This window comes from Epinephelus lanceolatus, chromosome 18 (genome assembly GCF_041903045.1).
Source record: "Epinephelus lanceolatus isolate andai-2023 chromosome 18, ASM4190304v1, whole genome shotgun sequence".
NCBI lineage: Eukaryota > Metazoa > Chordata > Actinopteri > Perciformes > Serranidae > Epinephelus > Epinephelus lanceolatus.
Genome location: NC_135751.1, coordinates 24205479 through 24225114, shown reverse-complemented (window position 1 = coordinate 24225114; position 19636 = coordinate 24205479). Strand labels below are relative to the sequence as shown.

The 19636-nt window shown below is 42.8% G+C and overlaps 2 protein-coding genes and 1 non-coding gene across 4 annotated transcripts; all 3 read left to right on the top strand.

Moving 5' to 3' along the window:
- The first annotated feature begins 905 nt into the window (after positions 1 to 905).
- Positions 906 to 8673, top strand: tedc2 (tubulin epsilon and delta complex 2). Of its 2 annotated transcripts, XM_033644429.2 has the most exons (10): positions 906 to 1335; positions 3034 to 3086; positions 3423 to 3683; positions 4044 to 4281; positions 4384 to 4437; positions 4535 to 4613; positions 6100 to 6244; positions 6603 to 6698; positions 7594 to 7787; positions 7880 to 8673. In XM_033644429.2, the coding sequence occupies exons 1-10, from the start codon at positions 1232 to 1234 to the stop codon at positions 8027 to 8029; spliced, it is 1374 nt and encodes a 457-aa protein (XP_033500320.2). In that variant the 5' UTR covers positions 906 to 1231; the 3' UTR covers positions 8030 to 8673. The 2 variants fall into 2 exon arrangements, with proteins under 2 accessions (XP_033500320.2, XP_033500321.2); XM_033644430.2 differs by lacking the exon at positions 3034 to 3086.
- On the top strand, positions 1768 to 1841 carry trnat-agu (transfer RNA threonine (anticodon AGU)). The gene has a single exon. It is a non-coding gene; the product is annotated as a tRNA-Thr (tRNA).
- Positions 8674 to 13303: 4630 nt separating the features above from the next.
- On the top strand, positions 13304 to 16808 carry LOC117268974 (uncharacterized). Its single transcript, XM_033645776.2, has 2 exons — positions 13304 to 13377; positions 13513 to 16808. The coding sequence occupies exons 1-2, from the start codon at positions 13307 to 13309 to the stop codon at positions 13979 to 13981; spliced, it is 540 nt and encodes a 179-aa protein (XP_033501667.2). The 5' UTR covers positions 13304 to 13306; the 3' UTR covers positions 13982 to 16808.
- Positions 16809 to 19636: the final 2828 nt, after the last annotated feature.

Genomic DNA, 19636 nt, shown 5'->3' with positions numbered 1-19636 from the left:
GCTATCTTGAAAATTACACTTGATTTGGCCTAAATCTGTCACTATACCTCAAATCAGAGAAAACTGAATTTTCAGTCACTAACCTCCCAGGGAGTCTACTTGCCAGCAATGTGGATCTGAAAGTGCTGAGTTCCCCAAAGTTTTATAATAGAAATGTACAGAATGGGTGCCCAGCATTTAGAAACTGCCGGATGCTAACTTGAATGTGCTGGTAACTTTGCATAATTAGCACTGATTAGCATAATCACCTAACAGACTATATTTCAGCAACCGATTTGACCAGTGTTGGAGTGGTTTGGGGGGTTACTGAAGATGCTGAATCCATTTGTGACATTTTCAATATTCAGAAAAGCTGTTGTAGCCACATGTAGCCATAGCCTATTTCAATTCCCAGGGGGGCTGATTTTGATTAAATTGAAGTGGATTTATAAGTTTTAGAGGACGCTGAATCGACTGAATTTTGTCTACATAGCAAGTATGAAATAATTAAAACAATTCAGTTCACTTTAAAACTGTAGTGTATTATAATGAAAACAATTCAAGATGTAGAACAGTTTAATTTACGGAACATCACACTCTGAGGTGACTCAAAATTGGGTATTGGAGGTAACAAAGGCAAGTACCATAACAAACAACAGTAATATGACTATAACTAAATAATAATGTCCTCATAAAACAGAAAAGGGAGCATAATAAAAATATAAAACATGTAAAATACACGAGTCCTGCAACAGAAAACGTTACATGAGGTAGTCTACCTTAAAGACTGCTGTCATAGCAACATGGGAGCGCAGCGTGCCTAGTAACCACGACAGCTCTCGCGAGAAGTGAGAACTTCGCTGTGGAGATGAAGCTAAAAGTTATTTTATATCGTGTTTAGCCAGTTTTAACCGTAGATGTATTTATGTGCTAATAAATGCATGACAAGTGTCATAAGGTGATAGGGTTTTAACATCTTAAAAGTGCTTTACAGTAACTTTTTTCACCATGAAAGGAGGAATGTGACTTCCGCATCCGCTTTACTTTTCGCGGGTCAGCACGAAACAACCAGCGTTAAATGTTATTTCTAAGGGGATATGTCAAACATTGAGGTATTCAGTACCTTTGTGGCTGACTTTAACTGTCTAGAAACTTTTGTTAACGTTGATAAAAGAGTTTTAAACCCACCGTTTCTTGCGTATTGACACGGCAGAGCATTGAAGTCACCACAGTGTGACAGTCAGACACAAGCATGTCACTGCTGTCCACGGTAGAACGAGCTATCAAGTCCTGCAAAGCTGAACAAGCCAAGATTAACGACAATATTCAACTCTACAGAGAACTACTACACACCCTGTAAGTACTGTACATCTCAGATATTAACAACACCATTTTATTAACGCTCACGATTTCACCTCTGCTTCCAGACTCATGTAAAAGAAAGTCAGTTTACAACTTCATGAATATTGTGACAAAGACCAACTATTTATACACTGCTAGTATGCAAGTTAACGTATATGTGCATGCAAAGTACATAAATATATGTAGATGTTTAATGTTATGTTCTATTAGCTTCAATTTGTGTCTCTCGTGCGTTGATACTCTCATGTATGTAAACTGGGGTTAATGGTCTCTAAAACATTCAGTAAAGTCCTAGAGATGAGGTAGTGATTTAATTAATGGTGAAATCATCAAGTCCTTATGAAATCAGAACATTTTTATAAAATACATCAGATATTCAAGTTTTATACATTTCATAAGAGCATCTGCAAGTGGGGGCACGCATCTGGCGCTGTGGCTTAGTTGGTTAAAGCGCCTGTCTAGTAAACAGGAGATCCTGGGTTCGAATCCCAGCAGTGCCTTTTCCACTGCTCAAAAGCTCCCCTGCATCTCCCTGCAAACCACAGAGGCAAACGCAGTGCATAAGTTGTGTAAGTGAGATGTTCTCCAGGTCGTGCAACTAATTAGAATTGATTATGGTCAACAGCAATAAGTGAGAAATTACTGCGAGCTGCATTATGTGCTGATAAGAGAGAGCTTTGAGATTTATAACCAACTGTAAGCCGCTAACTCATCACTGTATACTGTATTCGTGGTTTAGCTGTCTCTCTTTATAATTTCATAGACTTTTTCATTAGAACACGCTTTTATGGTCTGTACCGAGGGTACATACAGAGTTTGGTGAGCAAGCATTAATGTAAGCAGCTCCTTATATGTGGAATCTTCTGCAGGAGGACACTCTTTGGTTCCTCTCGGCTGTTTCAAAGCACTGATGCAGGATTTTTGCACACAATCTTTTACATGCCAATGTCACAGTGTATCTTAGCTGGTCTTTCGAATCATGTGTAGTTGCCCTTTTTGTTCTTGTGAAACAGTTGCTTTCTAGTATACATGATCATACTTTGTGGCTTTTCTTTGTAGTAATCTTACTTTGTGTTTTATATTGCTTGGAGCTGCACATTTTTATTCTGTGTTTTTGTTTTATGTTGTCTGTCTGTAACTTATATTGCTGCCTTTCTTGGCCAGGACACTCTTGAAAAAGAGATTTTTAATTTCAAGAGGTTTTTCTGGTTGGATAAAGGTTAAATAAAAATCAATAAAAATTAGCTTATTAGTGACATGTATGATATGGAAGATGTGAAATATATGAATGAGGTCATTTGTGTCGCTAACATAGCCAAATTCAAAGGATCTATATACAAAATGGTGGCTTATCTTTCATGTTTATGTTAGAAATATACATTGGAGGATATATTGTTATATGAGTGTTTTTAAACTCAATTCAACATGAGCCCCAATAATTCACTGTCATTGGACATCTGTGGTGAACTACATGCATTAACAGTGGATGGTAAAAGTACATTTAAATTCTATTAACAGAAAAGTCCAACAAAACTAAGTTTCATACAGAAGTGCAATTTGTTTTTTGACATTGTGAGACATGTAGGTTGTGCAAATATTATTTATTATTATGAATTGTTGTTGCCTTAGTTTTCTTAATTGTGCTCCTCTGGTTAAATTGACTGTGTAGTCACATGAAGTGTTTTCCCACAGAACACCGCAACCACAGACAGGCTCTGATGAGTGTGCAGATGATGATGCTACAGGTAATTTAAAAAATAGTGGTTTGTCAGATATAATGTACATTCATAAATAGATAAAAAAGATGTTGCTACATGTTAAAAATATTTTCTTTTTAAAAAAGGGTATAAAACATCACGTTATATATGAAAAAAATAAATTGTTCACTGTAGCATTTTTTGTAAACACAGCTAATTTGAGAGAGATGGGAGCAGTCATGTGCAAATGTTATGACTGCGCCCGCTGTTAATAATCACACCTCTCTTTCATTCTTGTCATCAAGGAGATCATGATCTAAAGAGACTAATGGTTCATTGATATAATGAAACTGTAACCACACATTTGCACGCTCCTATCTTTAGACACAGTTACCTCACCAGGGGAGAGAGAAGATATGGAACTGCTTGAGCGAGCCCTGGAGAAAGCCCTTCAGGTCCGCACTGGCACCGGATCCTCTAAAAAAGACTCAAACAAGCAATCTGCACATCGAAAGGAACCTAGCACTACAGCTGTCACATCCAAAGAGGGAATGCAGACATCTGTGTCTTGTAAAGGAAATCTGACAACCACTAGATTAACTTCCAGATCTGCCAGTGTTGACAGAAAAGAGCACAAAAAGTCGGGTAAGTGAGCATCCTCCACACTCAATCTTCAGTGAGTTTCAATTGTGGACATTACAAAACAACAATTATAGAAATACACCACCCCCCAAATGACCACTTGTATATCAATTACACACCCAGTTATGCTGGGGTCATGGAGAAAACTGCTGGCCTTGATCTGTGGTGCACCTGTGGTGTTTTAAAAGGTTAGTTCGGGTTTAGCAAAGTCACACAGTAATGCAAACCACTTCTTTGTTCACTGTGGAAGCATTCATGAATTCAACGTAACAATGGGCTGAGTAATTGATACACAAATGGTAATTTGGGGGGTGTACTATTCCTTTAATGGAAACATAATCCAGGACTGTCCCGTCTCTTCAGCTGGGATTGCATGTCACCAGGCAGCAAGGAAGTCACGGCAGGCTGTCTCAGCATCTGGCTCTCTTGATCGGGGTCAGTTACACACCTCAGCTCTCCACTCCAAAAACAAGATTGTTAGAAGCAATGTGCTGAGTGGAAATGATCAGGGTAAAGCTGCAGCTATACCCACTCCGTCAGACACCACAGTGCCCGTTTCACATAGAGAATCTGGAGCTCAAAGTTTACTTCGAGAGGACGGGTATGTTTTTACATTACTAGACCATGATATAAAACACCATTTGTCAGTCACAGTCAGAAAGGGGTTAACATTTGTTTTCTGTTTGCCTTTGCTCCATGGCAGGAAAGCTTCTGATCCAACAGCGAAATGGAAATCCCTAAGGAGCAAGCAGAACAGGTGGTCAATATTAGTCTGTTAATATTGTGAACATTTTACAGCTGATTCCACAGATTGTGTGCGGGGCACTTAGTTTCCCTCTCTAAATTATCTTTAGGTTATGGGACAAAGTCGTTGCCCTACAAAGGAAACCTGCGCCTGGGAGGAGTCACTTCATGGAGAGAATGACAGCTACGGTATCCTTCCTTTTCTAGTGAAGCCTGTCAAAATGGGCTGGGAAGCCTCAGACATGTTTTCCATGTTGCGTAATGTTGAGATTGGAGATATACTCTAGTGTTACAGTTAGTTAAAGGTCCCGTATCACGCTCATTTTCAGGTTCATACCTGTATTTTGGGTTTTTACTAGAATGTGTTTACATATTTTAATGTTCAAAAAACACATAATTTTTCTCATACTGTCTGCCTTAACATACCTGTATTCACCCTTTGTCTAAAACGCTTCATTTTGGCGCCGATTTTTTAAGACCCCCCCCCCCCTCCCAAAAAGCCAAGTTTACTCTGATTGGTCAGTCTCTGTGCCAACATTGCAGCTGAGGGAATGACTGTAACGGCACTGTAGTGGCACTTTCTGTCTTAAAAGACTGTTTCACTAGAACTGCATTGCTTGGCAACAGCTTGGGTCCGTGTTTACTTAATGTCAGCCGATGTCATTCATAATCCCTGCAAAGCATGGCAACAAGAAATGCAAAAGGACTCATTTGGAATGAGTATGTCTTAAGTTTGAAACTGTCGATATCATCCTGAGACCTCGGCTTCTGTTTAGTGCGGATTTTAAATGTCTCCGAGTTATCTGGGATCAGTACGACCTGATGAGTATAAAAAAATAAGTGTTGTCCTTGAAGAGGAAGTAGTTTTTTAGAAAAAATGATGTCCTCATATGGGGACGATGGGTTTATTTTTAATATTTACTAGTATGTAATAAAACAATACAATATTAAAGTCCCAATACCCCAATAATCATTAATAAACAAGTTTAACCATAATATGTGATCAGGTGTTTGGACCCTGTCCACTTTTGTGCTGGGATCATCTGTAGACTGACTTGGCAGAGATGGCTGCCATCTTGTTTTTACATAGATTAGTGTATTGTGGTCTTACTACCACTAGATGGCACAGAAAAGTGTCCACGAACAAGGACAACAGACTGAAGTTTAAGGTACAGCAAACACAGGATGTGATGTCCTCACATGAGGATGCAGGGTCTCAGGAGAATATAGTGTAGTTGTGACATCACAACTTCAGGGAGATCCTGATGACTCATATAATATTGAGTGTTTTGATGCTGTCACAGTATTTATATAGCACCTTTAACCTGCTTTGTATTAAAAAAAAAGACATGGAAATTTGAGGCAACCTGTAGCTGAACAGGTAGAACGGTGACCCATGTAGGCTGAGCCCTTTGCATCACCCTGGATTCGATTCCCTTTCCCTTTACTACATTTCATCCCCATTCTCTCTCACACTTTCCTGTCTCCAGCTGTTCTATAATGAAGGCCAAAGGCCAAAAATAAATCTGACTTTTTACTCTGTTGCACCTTTAAAGTTCCCAGTGATGGAAATTAGCAATGTTTCTGCATTAATTTGATTCACTCTCTTTCATTCCCCCTGTGCAGCCTGATACCTGGTGTGTTGTCCTTGACCCTGTCTCTCTGACACCTCCAGTTCCCCAAGGATTGGCCATGTGGTTGCCCAGATCACACCAGGGCTCTGGTTGACAGACTCACTCAACAAGGGCATGACCTCACCCAGCACTGCCAGACAAAGGAGCTTCTGGCCAAACAGACGGCAGAAGCAGCCGCAGAGCCGGGTAAAAAAGGCTGAGCAGATTACACATACAAGAGTACAAAATTAGGAGTGGAGGAATGAGGAGGGATGAAGGCCATTGATGACACAAGTGTGTGGGTGTGAAAATGATAATTTGGGAGGAAACTGCACAGGGAGTTGGCAGGAAGTGACTTTTGAGAGCTATTCAGACTCATCAGGGACGAGCCTGTGCCAGTCACATTCAGGACCCTAAAAAGAGCAGTTGAGATCATTAACAATTGCACTTCCTACAATCGTGAGACTAATCAACACAGTGGAATTAAACCAAACAGCTCCACAATCCTCTGTAATAATGTTGCTGATAAAATTCTGCATTTTTGTTATTGTGTATTTCTAAACAGGTCTTATGACAAATAAATATGACTCATCTCTGACACTTGAAAGGTTGCCAATGACAGCAGCACAGCTCCAGACCTTTGCACACCAAGCAAAACAAGGTAGGAAATAATCTTGTTTCACCACAACATAAACCACCGTTTCAAACCACATGTTCCCTCTTTTAAAAACTACATGTCAACCCGACTGTGGTTATATCAAGCTGGTCATGAGCAGAACAAAATTCATCATTAAAAATGATTTATTCCACAGCACAGACTTGCATAATTAAGAGGACACTGGTAGAGAAATCACGAGCCTATGTTTGAGTTATCATCTCTGGGTATCAGGGTATCTCTTACTCACTACCTACAGTATGTAACATGGTATAATTTCCATTACCTCCAACGATACTGTCATAATGAAACTGACTGCCCAGGGATTTTCCATTCACACCACTCAAATGACTGTATCACCTTCAGGGAGCAAGTTTTGTTTATGTTTACCAGTTATAGCTCCAGTGCAGCACAAGTATGTTGCTAAAGCCAGTGTGAGAGAGAAGTTTCCAGTCATTTCTAACTCCCTGCTTAGCCCACACACATCCACGTGTTGATGTGAGCACATGCATCCAACGTGGCATCTCACATCCAGCAAGTATTTTATTTCAGGGGGTTTTATTTCCAAGAGAGGGATTAATCGTTTATTGCGTTTTAACAGTGTTTGAGATATGATTGTGATGAATGCAGTGCGCTAACGAGCTAATGCAGCTTCTCCATCTTGGCGTATGGAAAATGAAAACAGAGCCGCAGTGAAACCTCAGTGCCAGATCACTACTTTCCTTGGCCCATGACAGATCCACCACCCCCCACCCTGTGACGGTGGGGTTTTAAAAGCTGTCTATCCTGACGTGGCTAGTCAAGGGCCTAGCTATTTAAAGCTGAGGCAGCAGAGCAGAAAAACGTTTTAGGGTACGGTTGCTCACGCTCACGCTCTAAAAATAACTGTATTTTCCGTCAGAGTGGGAAGCATGGGATCGATGGAGGCCAGAGGGAGGTTGTCTTTGCCCCGCTGGGGCGAGTGGTGTGTGGGGAGATGGGATGATTGCACCCCTGCCCCTGACTATAACCTACACGACAGAGGCAGAGCTCAGAGAACTGGAAACGCTGAGGATGAGGGTAGCACTGCTGCAACAGGAGATTCACTTAGAGCAGGTAAGCGTTAGGCACTTTAGGAGTCACTGTTAGGCACTGTTGAGTCACTACCTCATAATTATATGCTAACAGTCTCTTCTTCTTTATGACAGGCTCTGTTGGACACTGTGTCCCCTCAGCTTTCGTCTATAGCACCGGGGCCTGGATGTCCCAACCTCAGTGTGCTTAGAGACATCTACTCCCTGCTGGGAGAAGGAGGGCAACGTTTCCCTGCCATAGTCCTGGACTCTGAGCCTGACTGACTACAGAGCATATTACACTTAGTTACCAGTTTATTAAATACTCTGTTCACCTCCTTTTTACACACATAAGAGGAAGAGAATATTACCTTTCAGTATCTCAGTATAAGGCAATCCCCCTCTGACACTGTCAATAAAACTAGGACATAAAGCTCACAAACATAAAATGAATAGACCCTTTTCACAGCAGACATTTTGACCTGTCATAGCATGAAAAGCACAGGCCTTATTAGTGTCACTAATGATGGCTCTGCTCTTTTCAAGAGCGCCAGTGAATGTGACAGCGAGCCGGCATGCACAATACCAGGACCCTGAAATCAAAGTGGCTAAATAGAATTAACCTCATTATGTACACCTGTGCTTTTCCTACTGTGACATGTCAAAATGTCCTCTGTTAAAAAGATCATTATGTTGGTTGCTTTAGGCTGTACCTAATTAAGTGGTAACTCAGTGTTGTTCTTTAATCGAGGATCAAGGTGATTATTGTGAAGAATTCATGTTTGTGTGTGTGTGTGTGTGTGTGTATGTGTGTGTGTGTTGTGACTGTATTTATTCAGTGTCTGATCCCATACAGTAACCCATGAATGAAAAAAAGGAAATTATGTGGTTGTTTCTCATTTTTCTTGAATAAAGAAACATTTAGTTTAGATTTAGAACTTTGTTTTTTCAGTTTAGTTCATCTTTTTTTTTTTTCTTTTTTTTTGGGGGGTGAATTAATGTGACGGGAAAAGAGATATATAGAAAATAAATAGACAAACAATATGTAAAGCAGTCCAGCAGCAGAGAATAGATTAGATTAGGTAGGGTATGTGTGGGTAGTATTTAGTGATCCTGGACAGGTTGGTGTGTGGAGTAAGGGGCAAGACGTGATGTGTGACAGTCAGAAAGAAGACTATTAACGTTAGAGTGACAATGAATATATGATATAATAACACTATCAAAATAATAGTATAATACTTAAGTAATACAATACTGATTAACATTGCGTTCATACAGTAATGAGGAGTGAGGCCATCTATTAAAAATGTTGGCATACATTTACTTCATGACATCAAGTTGTGGCAAATATTTTTTACAGTCTGGATATTTCTAACTCCAGTTGGTCCAGTTCAGTGCTATTTTTATGTTTAAATTACATGTTGATTTAGTTGGCTGTTATGTAACTGCACTACATAACATTTAATATCCAGAATGAGGTGTCATGGGAAAAACTTAACCCGAGGTCAGTAATGGAGCTCTTTCTCCACACTGAGTGTAACCAGCAGGTGGCACTCATCTTACAGAGGAAGTGACCATAGAACACACCAGCAGGTACCTAATGTGGTTTTAGTTATTACTGTTGCATCAGAGGCAATCAGTAAATTGCCAGTTGAGTTGAATCCGTGACCTAGAATTAAGGCTGGTTTTTATGAGTAATTTTTTAAAGTTGCTAATCAGTGTGCTGCAAGACTATCAGCATGCTGGTTTGTGGATTTAAGTGATTTAAAGGAACAATGGAGGCGCTTCGTCCTATTTTAATCCCGTTTTCCATCGAAAGCAGCAGGGATGCCGTGACTTCAAACTCATCCTCCATGTGTTCCAATTTCTTCCTACTGTCTGGCAAATCAGGGTTTCTGAAGAGCTCGCAGTGTGAGTGTGTTTGTTAGTCATGAGACAGACCTGCAACCTTTCCAGCGTGTTTCGCTTCACTGCTAACCTCCTAGTACTCCACCATAATGCTTCTCCATATGATGCGTTAGAGCTCCATGCTGGGCTTTTATAAATCTGGCGTGCTTTGAATGATATATAACACACGTTGGAGTGAGATAATTGGTGGTTTTGCCCGCCACAAATGCTATGTGAGGGTGTATGTGAGATACAGAAGGGCTTGGAGAGGCCTAAAGGGCTCGTGCCCACAGATGACGTGTGGATGGCAAGGGCTGTGCCAGACTGGGCGACAGGTGGCGCTGGGTTCACACAGCAGGACGTGGGTGTTTGAGCCCTGCTGCACCAGCCCTCGCACAAACGGAGGGACATGCACACTCAAAGCCGGCTGAGTCACAAAGATGCCTGGGGGCCTGGCTCTCTGCATGCTGCAAGCTGGAAATGGCATGTTTCCCTGAGGAGGGGAATAACAAGATTCTAAAAGGGAGAGGACTATTTCAGCTTTACATTGTTACCTGTGTGTAAAACAGCAGGAGAACGATGACCGGGGCTCCTGGTTTGAGTCAGAAATGCACTCACACATGTTCCCAAGATCTCCAGCACACCAGGAGTGTCTCACCACTCGTGGGCTGCAGCCAAGTTATCTGTACGAGACTGTGGAAATGTGCTGCGAGCTTCTTGTCCGCCCATACAGTCTTGGATCAGTGTGTGTGAAGGGAGCAAAGGAGGAGGCAGGGAAGCATCCTTGAGATCACGTCAACACCACAAACAGGTCCCACAGGGAGTGGCTCCTACGCAACTCAGCCTTCCTGTGACCTGCATACATCAGCTGCTGGCTGGCTCTGGCTGTCACCAGCAGAGCTCTTCCACTCCCACCAGCGTGGCCTGGCCCTGCCCAGGTTACCCATGTCTCACGCCTTTGTCCCGTTTTTCTCACGCTTCTTTTTGTCACATAAGGCAATTTTACTTTCCATGGAAGAAGCCTCATTTTCTTTCCCATGTGTCACTGCTGTGCGCCACATCACGCAGCGAAGGACGGAGTTGAATAGGCTTTTCTTTGTTGTACACATTCCTTCCTACTTGTTCACTTTTTTCACTATCTGCACTTTTTTTTTAGCCTTATTCCGCTGCAGTGCTGGAGCCTTAGTAGAAATCCACAGAAACCGAACAGCGCTACCAAGAATCCACTTCTCTCCCTCAAATGCCCATTGAACATCTCTTTTCTTTCGCACCCCACCCCTCACAAACACATTCCTCACTTCCCCTCTTTTACTCCTCTTGTGCTCATCTACAGCTCTGTTGCTGAGTGAGCTACAGCAGTGATTGTTAAGTCAGTGAGGTCATCAGTTAGGCTGCATTAGGGTTCATTATTTGATTTCCCCCACCATTCAGCCAGTCAAAGCCAGCTTCCCTCATCAAGTTTAGTTATTCTGTCAAGGCAGAGAAAACAAACTCAAGAGCAGCTGTCTTGTTCATACGGAGACATTTATATGAGAATATTAGGTATCTCTGATAATGTGTGCATTGCGGCCATCAAAGAGCAAAAATGCTTTGACTGAATAGACACCTGTTGCTTAACAGAAGTCATGCCGGTGTTATACAAATGCAGATGTTTTTTAAACTCATGATTAAATCTTATATGTTGCTGAGTTGACCCTAACTCACATCTCTCTTCTTTAGACATTCAAGATATCATGGACTCTGGGTTTCTACCACAACGGTTCAAGAGATGAATTGTCAGACCTGTTGTGGGGTCAAATATTTTTTTGGGGTAAAGCTTTCTTTATATTTAAGAGGCATGTTGTCTCATAAAACATGTGCTAATGTGTTAAAGGAACAGTTTACCCCAAAATCCAAAATCCATATTTTTCCTCTTACCTGTAGTGCTATGTATCAGTCTAGATTGTTAAAGTGTAAGTTGCCCAATTGGCCATAAAGATGTCTGCCTTCTCTTGAACAGAATGGAACCAGATGGGGCTCGACTTATGGTGTTTAAAGTGCCAAGAAATGCACTCTAAAAACTCAACAGCAATGTCTCTTTCCAGAAATTATGACCCGGCTACTCAAAATAATCCACAGACCTTGTTGTGAGCAGTTTAATTTAGGAACTAATGTCCTTCTACCGAACTCAACTACAGACCCTAGCACCGTACAGAAGGAAGCATGCATCTACTCATGGACGAGAGGCTTGTGATTGTGACGGCATGAGATGTAAACATCAGTGGCGTCCGGCTTGGCTGAGCTGTAACGTTAGCTAGCTCAGTGACGCAATAGATGCACATACAGTAACACAGTTGATGGGTGTGGTAGAAGTAAAATAGTTCCTACGTGAAACTGCTCACAACAAGGTCTGTGGATTATCTTGAGTAACTGGGTCATGATTTCTGGAAAGAGACATTGCTGTTGAGTTTTTCAAGTATAATTTTTTTGGCACTTTGTGCAACACAAGCCGAGTGCCATCTAGTTCCATTCTGTTCAAGAGAAGGCAGACATCTCTACAGCCAATATCTCCAACACTCAGCAACTCACACCAAAACTTTTTAGATTAACAAAAAGCACTATAGGAAAGAGGAAAAATATGTCTTTTTGATATTGGGGTGAACTGCTCCTTTAAATACACTTGAAACCACTGTGTGCTTCCCTGAAAATTGTAGGTAATGGTACACATAAATTCCAAAGCCATTCAGCAACAAATTGACATAATCAATATTAACTTCACAGCTAATTTTCCAAATGCTTGTAAAGAAACAGATCAAATGTCCTCATAGTAAATCTAGTAATGCCTGAAGATAAAAAAAATATCAACATTCAGCTGCGCACACATTTGTCCTTTCCTAACGTAGCTTTTCGGACGACGGGGGAGTGAGATAAGCAAGTTTGTTAGAAGAGAGCTGTCCGGATTGATTTTCTTCTCATGGAAGACAGAGATGCTGGGAGATTAACTATTAGGTTGCCTTCCATGCAGAAAGGACTGGCACTGGCAGTGTGTGTGGGTGGGAGAGCAGTGGGGGCTGTGTGCGTTTTTCGTGAGTGCAGTTCCGTCACATGTGGACATGCTCATTAGTGTATTTACACTTACATTATGGAGGTATTGTATATTTGATGTCCTCCTGCAAATCATTGTATTCGGGTTTCTGCATGCACGTGAAAGGAAGATTATGTGGGTGGTCACAGGATTTATGTTTGTTTGATGTATGCACAAGAAGTGGTGCAATGGGAACACTATTACTGTATATATTGCCATATGAAGGTGACGTATGCTGTTGTGGTGCAGGGTGAGATGGACAAAGTAACTTTCTAATTTAAGATGAGGGATTCCCCTTTCTACTCTGATTTCAAGTCAGCAGTAGGCCCCTGTATTCCACAGGGGAGGCTTCTATACTGCAGGAAAACAACACAAAAATGACTGCAATTGAGAGGCAGTGATGGGGAGATGAAGAAAAGAGGGAGCAGTCAACTCTTCTCCCCTCCCCCTTCCTGTGCTTCATCAACCCCTATTCTCTCTGCTTCAATGTTTGACGTCACACAAAAAAAGACCAATCAGAGCGCATGGACTTCCCTGTTTTTCTTCCTTAGCTCCTCCCCTTCCCATGGTCCCTTATATATCCCCCGCCACTACACTCGGCAGAGTGTACAATGTGCTGCCAGAGAGCCAGCAGGCGGTGCACAGAGAAACGACAAGAGAGGGAGGGAGAGAAGGGGAAAGTGTGAGTGGATTTCAGCGCTGACTTAGAAGCCTTCATCTGACACGCTCCAGTCATTCCTCCGGTCTCATCTAGACCTCCCTCTCCTCCCTCTTTCTTTCTCTGTCTGCCTTCCTTTATTTCCTTCTGTTTCTCCAGGCCAGAGCTGACTGCGAGCGTCATCCGTGAGGCCAGCGCTGCAGCCTGGTTTCAGGATCCACCAGCCCACACCATCAGGATGGGCTGCACAACGGGCCACCTGGCTTGCCAAACCCAGCCCCAGACCAGCACGGGACAAGAGGGTCAGTCCCTGGAGGCTGGCGGTGCCAAAGTCCCTGAGGTGCTCTCCTCTCTTGAGCGTCTGTCCCAGGCCACTGGAGGCATGGAGAAGTCCTGGTACCGCTGCATCTTTCCCTTTGGAATCATCTCTTTGGTGATCGGTGTGGCAGGAACTGGGGTTACCTACACCTATAACGACTTGCCTCAGACTCAAGTGGTGTCAGTTGTGTTACTTGTCATGGGTCTTTTGCTGTTGCTGATGGCCACCGCCTGTTGGACTGTCCACAAGAAGAAGAGAAGGAAAAAGAAAGAGGGAGGCTCGTTCACCTCTGAGCAGTGTCCCCTGTGAAGCACATGGGGAAAACAGTGGTAGGAACTTGAAAGCAGAGACATACTCAGGGCTGGGAGCTCAAGAGTTGGCTAAAGAAGCCGCCATTTCACCTCCTCCCAGCGCCGAATCCCCTCTATTCTTTATCACAGAGTTTGGCTCAGCTCATGCCGGAGAGAACTTGAGTTGAGAAATCATAGAGCGTGCAAGGACCGATAGACAGGACACTGAGTATTTGTTTAGTCTGTAAAGTTTGGACCATTTTGGATTGGCAAGGAGGGATCACCAATGCCTCACACACTCTTTTATCATCTGACAGCAGGTGTCCAGTGTCAAAACAACCTCAGAGGAGACACACACACAAATATGCATTGCACACTACATGCATATTTACACGCACGGACACACGGCCCCTCGCAGTCCTCACTCACATATGCACTGGCAGTCACAGCAGGAGCTTGCACAGACACCTAACACGCTATGCAGAGCTGCTGCTGGAGTCAACGCTGGCGTCACTAGGCACGTCAGTCACAGCATTCCTCCTGCCAGGACAGGTGACTCTCCAAGAGGCCAGAAGTGGGCCAAAGACGGCAACCCGATACCCAGCCGAAAGAGCAGCGCACCCGCGTCAGCGGCCAGCGTCATTCACTCGTCCTGTGACACTGCAGCAATGTGTTGAGGGCTTTTTTTACGCAATGGGAGAGTGGAACTTGAGTCCAGCAGGATCTTGCTGGCATCTGTGTGGACGATGAGCTGGAGAGGGCAGAGGACCTGCTGGGGAAGTGGAAGGTGTTTGTGTGTGCTCAAATTAAGATTCTAGTGAATCGAAAGACTGTTGGACTTCACTACTAAGGAACAACAGATTTGCACATATAGCCATGTCCACGTCAAGCAAGAGAAACTCCTAGAACAGCAGCATACTCTGAAAGGCCTTTTGTAGCTTCAGCTTCACATTACAAAGGAGTGGGGCACTGACTTCTGACTGACTGATTGCCCTCCTGTCAATGTGCGAGCATTTACGCCCAGCCTAGTATCTTCATGGGGCACCTCAACCCCACACAGGGCAGGCCAGGATTATTGAAGGACACTACCCGAGGGGACATGCCACTGCAGGGACACTTTGACTGATCCTGCTCCCCTAGGGCCCCTCCCTCTTGGTGCCTTGAGCAAGCACTCATGGAAAAAGGCTCTGTCGCATTCCCCTGTTTCCATCTGAACCCCTGAGAATTTCCCCCCTTGTTCTCTCTCTCTTTCTCTCTCTCCCCTCATCCATCCCATATGCCTTCCTCCATCCTACATCCTGTGTCTGACTTGATCCCTCTCATTTCCCAAATGTGACATAGCCCAGGAGGAAGTGTGTGCAGCCTTTTGATATTCAAATTAAGACACACACATACATTTAATTTTAAGCCTCATAGTCCACAGATATTTGTCTGTATCACTGTGTGCCAAAGAGAGTGCATTATTTTCTTTCTCACAGTGGAAAGAATATTGACTGAGAGTGAGTGACAAATCCCTTTGTCAGTCTGAAGATATGGTACAAGGCTGTTTCTCTAGTGAATACTGATTCATGTTTGTGCTGTAAGTGACTCTGGGGTTTCCCTTTCATGTACTTTTTCCTTTCTGAAAGAACGAGTGAATGTAGCTGCGCTCAGCTCCACATCTGTGAATAGGTGCTTTCTGTTGGTGTGTGGTCTCACGGGATGAGACGCACAATGGCATTTGATTCTTGTCTTAAATATTCTCATTTCTGTCACTGAATGTAACACTGGATGGCAAATGCAAATCACAGAAGTAGAAAGTACAACACGCAGAATGTACAGAAATTAAGTCTAGCCTGTTTGTCCCTATGTGTTCGAGCACTCCTTTATCCTTGAGAACTGTCATTGATCTTTGTTGCATCGATTCTGGCTGTCAGATTAGTGACGCTTGTTGCCGAGTAAAATGTGTCTATGCATTCAGAGGTAGCAGTTAATAACACACAATGCCAAAGACCGACCTGGAGGCCATCTGCTTCAATAGACATGCAATCAATCAGTCCTTTCTCAGTCAGTGTGCATTTAGATGTTCTGTTGCATACTGATTGTCTGCCAAACTCTGTTAGTTTAAACAGAGGGGAGGAGGGGGAAGTAAGGAGTTAACGGAGGAAGACAAAAGCAGAACCTGGGAAGTCATTCCTTTCACTTTAATGTGGGAGTGGGGACCTGTCCTTGCAGTTAGATTAGGATCAGCCATCCTGAACAGAGCAGTATTATTCTTAGGGGATATGGTGCATCACTGGCGGCAGCAGCAGTGAACATGCCAAGTTAACCAGAGTGTAGTAAGTCTCTGAACCTTAATCTACTGACAAAATAGGACTAACATAGATCAGTCTGTATTCTCAAGCACCTGCATACCATGCGGCTACATCAGCCCTTAATCTCTTTCAAGTCAGAGGAAAAGCTCGTAAAGAGTATTTATGAGTATGGTCTTTGTTAGCTCAGCACAATGTAGTACATTATAGCTGCATACAAGCTGTATTACAACAGTGTGTTGACACTACACATCGACGGCAGGTGACCAGAATCTGCTTGTTAGAGATGTGATGTGATTTCCCTTCTGCCTTCTGAAAAAAAAATTAAAAGGGAAAATCTACCTCTCTGCTGCGGGGGAAATACATCCCTCACCCGGCGGACAGCCATGCTGTTTGCCAATGCTGTTCATCACTCCAGCGAGTGACACAAAATATTGTTTGTCTGTGTGCCCTCTAATATTTGGTGCTGTATATATGACAATTTTATATTTCTACTGTATATTTCTACTTACATGTACATTTTAATTGTTGTATTAAATAAATGTTATGTGAACACGTCGGTCTGTGAGGTTCTAGTTTGTAGCGTGAGGTGAAACACAAGTGTTAAATGTAACTTTGTGTTAAAGGGACAGTTCACCCCCAAATCAAAAACACATATTTTTCCTCTTCATTGTAGTGCTATTGATCAGTACAGATTGTTTTGATGTGAGTTGCTGAGTGTTGGAGATATCGGCTGTCTTCTCTCGAATATAATGGAACTAGATGGCACTCAACAGCAATGTCTCTGTTCCAGAAATCATGAGCTGGTTACTAAAGATAATCCACAGATCTAGCTGTGAGCAGCTTGATGTATGAACTGTTTTATTTTTCACCTGTCAACCGCATCACCGTGCAGAAGGAAACGTGCTCCCACTCATGGGCAAGAAGCTCGTTCTTGTGACAGCACAACATGTAAACTGTCACAGCCTGGCTCAAGGGAAGGTCAAAGAGGAGAGGACACATGTGACTTTTAACTTAGCATTTATATAATGGGATATAAGTTTAACCTGTGCAATATAAATGTAAATCAGTTACATCAGTAGTGTTTAGCGTGTTGTTTGAGTGTATAGCTGAGGAGCTATATAAGCTGCTGGAGCTGAGCTGGGACGTTAGCTAGCTTAGTGCTAGGTGAGCTGGCAGTAGATGCACGTTTCCTTCTGCATAGTGATACTGTTGGTGGGTGTAGTTCGGTGAAAAGAAAAATAGTTCCTACATAAAACTGCTCACAACGAGGTCTGCGGATTGTCTTGAAGAAACCGGCTCATGATTTCTGTAAAGAGACATCGCTGTTGAGTTTTTCAAATGTATGTTTTTTGGTGTCTTGAGCACCACGAGCCGAGTGCCATCTAGTTCTGTTATATTCAAAAGAAGGCCGCCATCTCAACACCTGGTATCTCCACCACATGGCAATGCACATCATAACAATATAGGTAGATAAACAGCACTACAGGCAAGAGGAAAAATCGATCTGGTAAAACTTATTGAGAGATGGGTAGTGGATTGTGAGGGTCAATGGACTAATACAGTGTTGATTCTATTTTAAACAGTGTGCACATCAATTGTAAATGTGTTAAACTCTTTACACAGAACATTAAAAAACATCTTTTGTTGACAAGACCACCTCTGCTTCCCCTGTACTTTAAATTTCTATCCTGTATATAGACACGTTGCCATGTGCTGCCCTGCCAGCTTGGATGACTTGGTCAGACACCCAGAGATATGTGTGATCCTTTGGTTGTTAGGAAAACAGACTGGCCAGCATGGAGCAGAAGGCATGACACCCCCTACTGGCAAAGTGATGAAACAGGCAATCTACCCTCACGGTGACAAACATATTCTGCGTGTTAATAACATACAGGCGCGCTCAGTTCACCAGGAGGTTATTTTATTTTATTAAGTATAAACACATTTTATCATTCACTGGTAACAGAGCTGGGAAACAGCCGTGGGTGTGGAGGGAACAGTGTTTAGGTCTGGATAAAGGGTGTGGAGGCCAACAGGGGGCAAAGTGCAGATGGGGTGGAAGTGGTCAGTTGGATTGCTCGGGTCAGCACAGATTACAGGAAACCAGATGGGAGCAACTCATCCGCCTCTCAATCTCCAGAGCTTGCCTTCGAACCCGAAGCATTCGGCGCTATTTGGGTTTTATCATACTTTGAATTATACAAAACTGACATCAGTTTAAAAAGCAAAACCAGAAAGACACGGCAGCACGACATGATATCATGAAGTCTGGACTCCGGCCATACTGGGGCCTGATGACTGTATATATGTTTTGTTCACATTCCTGATCAACAGCATCTGTGCTAAAGACAATTCTGTCTGTGTAGTTAGTCACTGCCTGCCTGCTGTTGCTTCTAAATGATGCTTTTGTAGTAGGATGGGTACGTTTAAAATCTGCTTCAGATATTACGACAGCTGTTTTGGAGACAGATGTTTATGTGAATCACACATGCCTGGCCAGACAGTCAAATTAAATCACCAGCAAAATGAGATTAAAACGCAGTCTCAGTGTAGGTATTGTAATAGGAGCAAATGTGATGAGAAGCAATTTGATTTAATAATCACTCACAAACCTGAGAGCACTGGGATAATATAACACTGTCACACGCTCTGAACACTGATTATTTTTGATTGTTTCTGGATGAACATGAGTAGGAGACACTGGCAATTACCAACAAGCAAAAAAGTTTTTTCTGTCCCCCCTCCTATGAATCACCTCTCCTTCCCATCCTCTCTTAATATCCTGCCTCTCTTTCTATTTTAAAAGTCAGTCAGTGTTTCAATCTACAAAAGTTCCTTCGCCAATGTGTTCTGCTCGGTGTTCCGTTAATTAATACCTTGCTGCAACAGGGCAGCTCTTTATGAACGTGTGAAGTCATCGCACTCCCATCTACCTCCCAGATCAAACACAGTTACTTCCTGTGGTAGGCAGCAGCTTTATATTGACACGTCTTTTCAGAGAAATTATGCGAAGGAATAATGACTGCTCAGGGAGCAAAATGATAGACCTGGCTCCCGTGGTTTTAAGAGCACACTGTGCACGCTTTTATTGCTGTAATTAGTTTCAGTTTAGGTTAAATGCACCAACCAGTCACTTTTCCCCAGCCATTATACTGGTCGCTTTGGGTTTTGCTGAGAAAATGGCTGAAGTTTCTATGGAAACAGTAACTGCATCCAAATGAGGATGCCACAGCCTCTGCCCTGTCTGAGGTCACTCAGCTACAGGATAATTTGATCACACAACACCTCCAGTAAATGCAGTGGGAAATACACGCCTCAATGAACACAGGGACAAAATGGCAGAGATGTATTTTCTTTATTCACCGTCACACGTGCACATT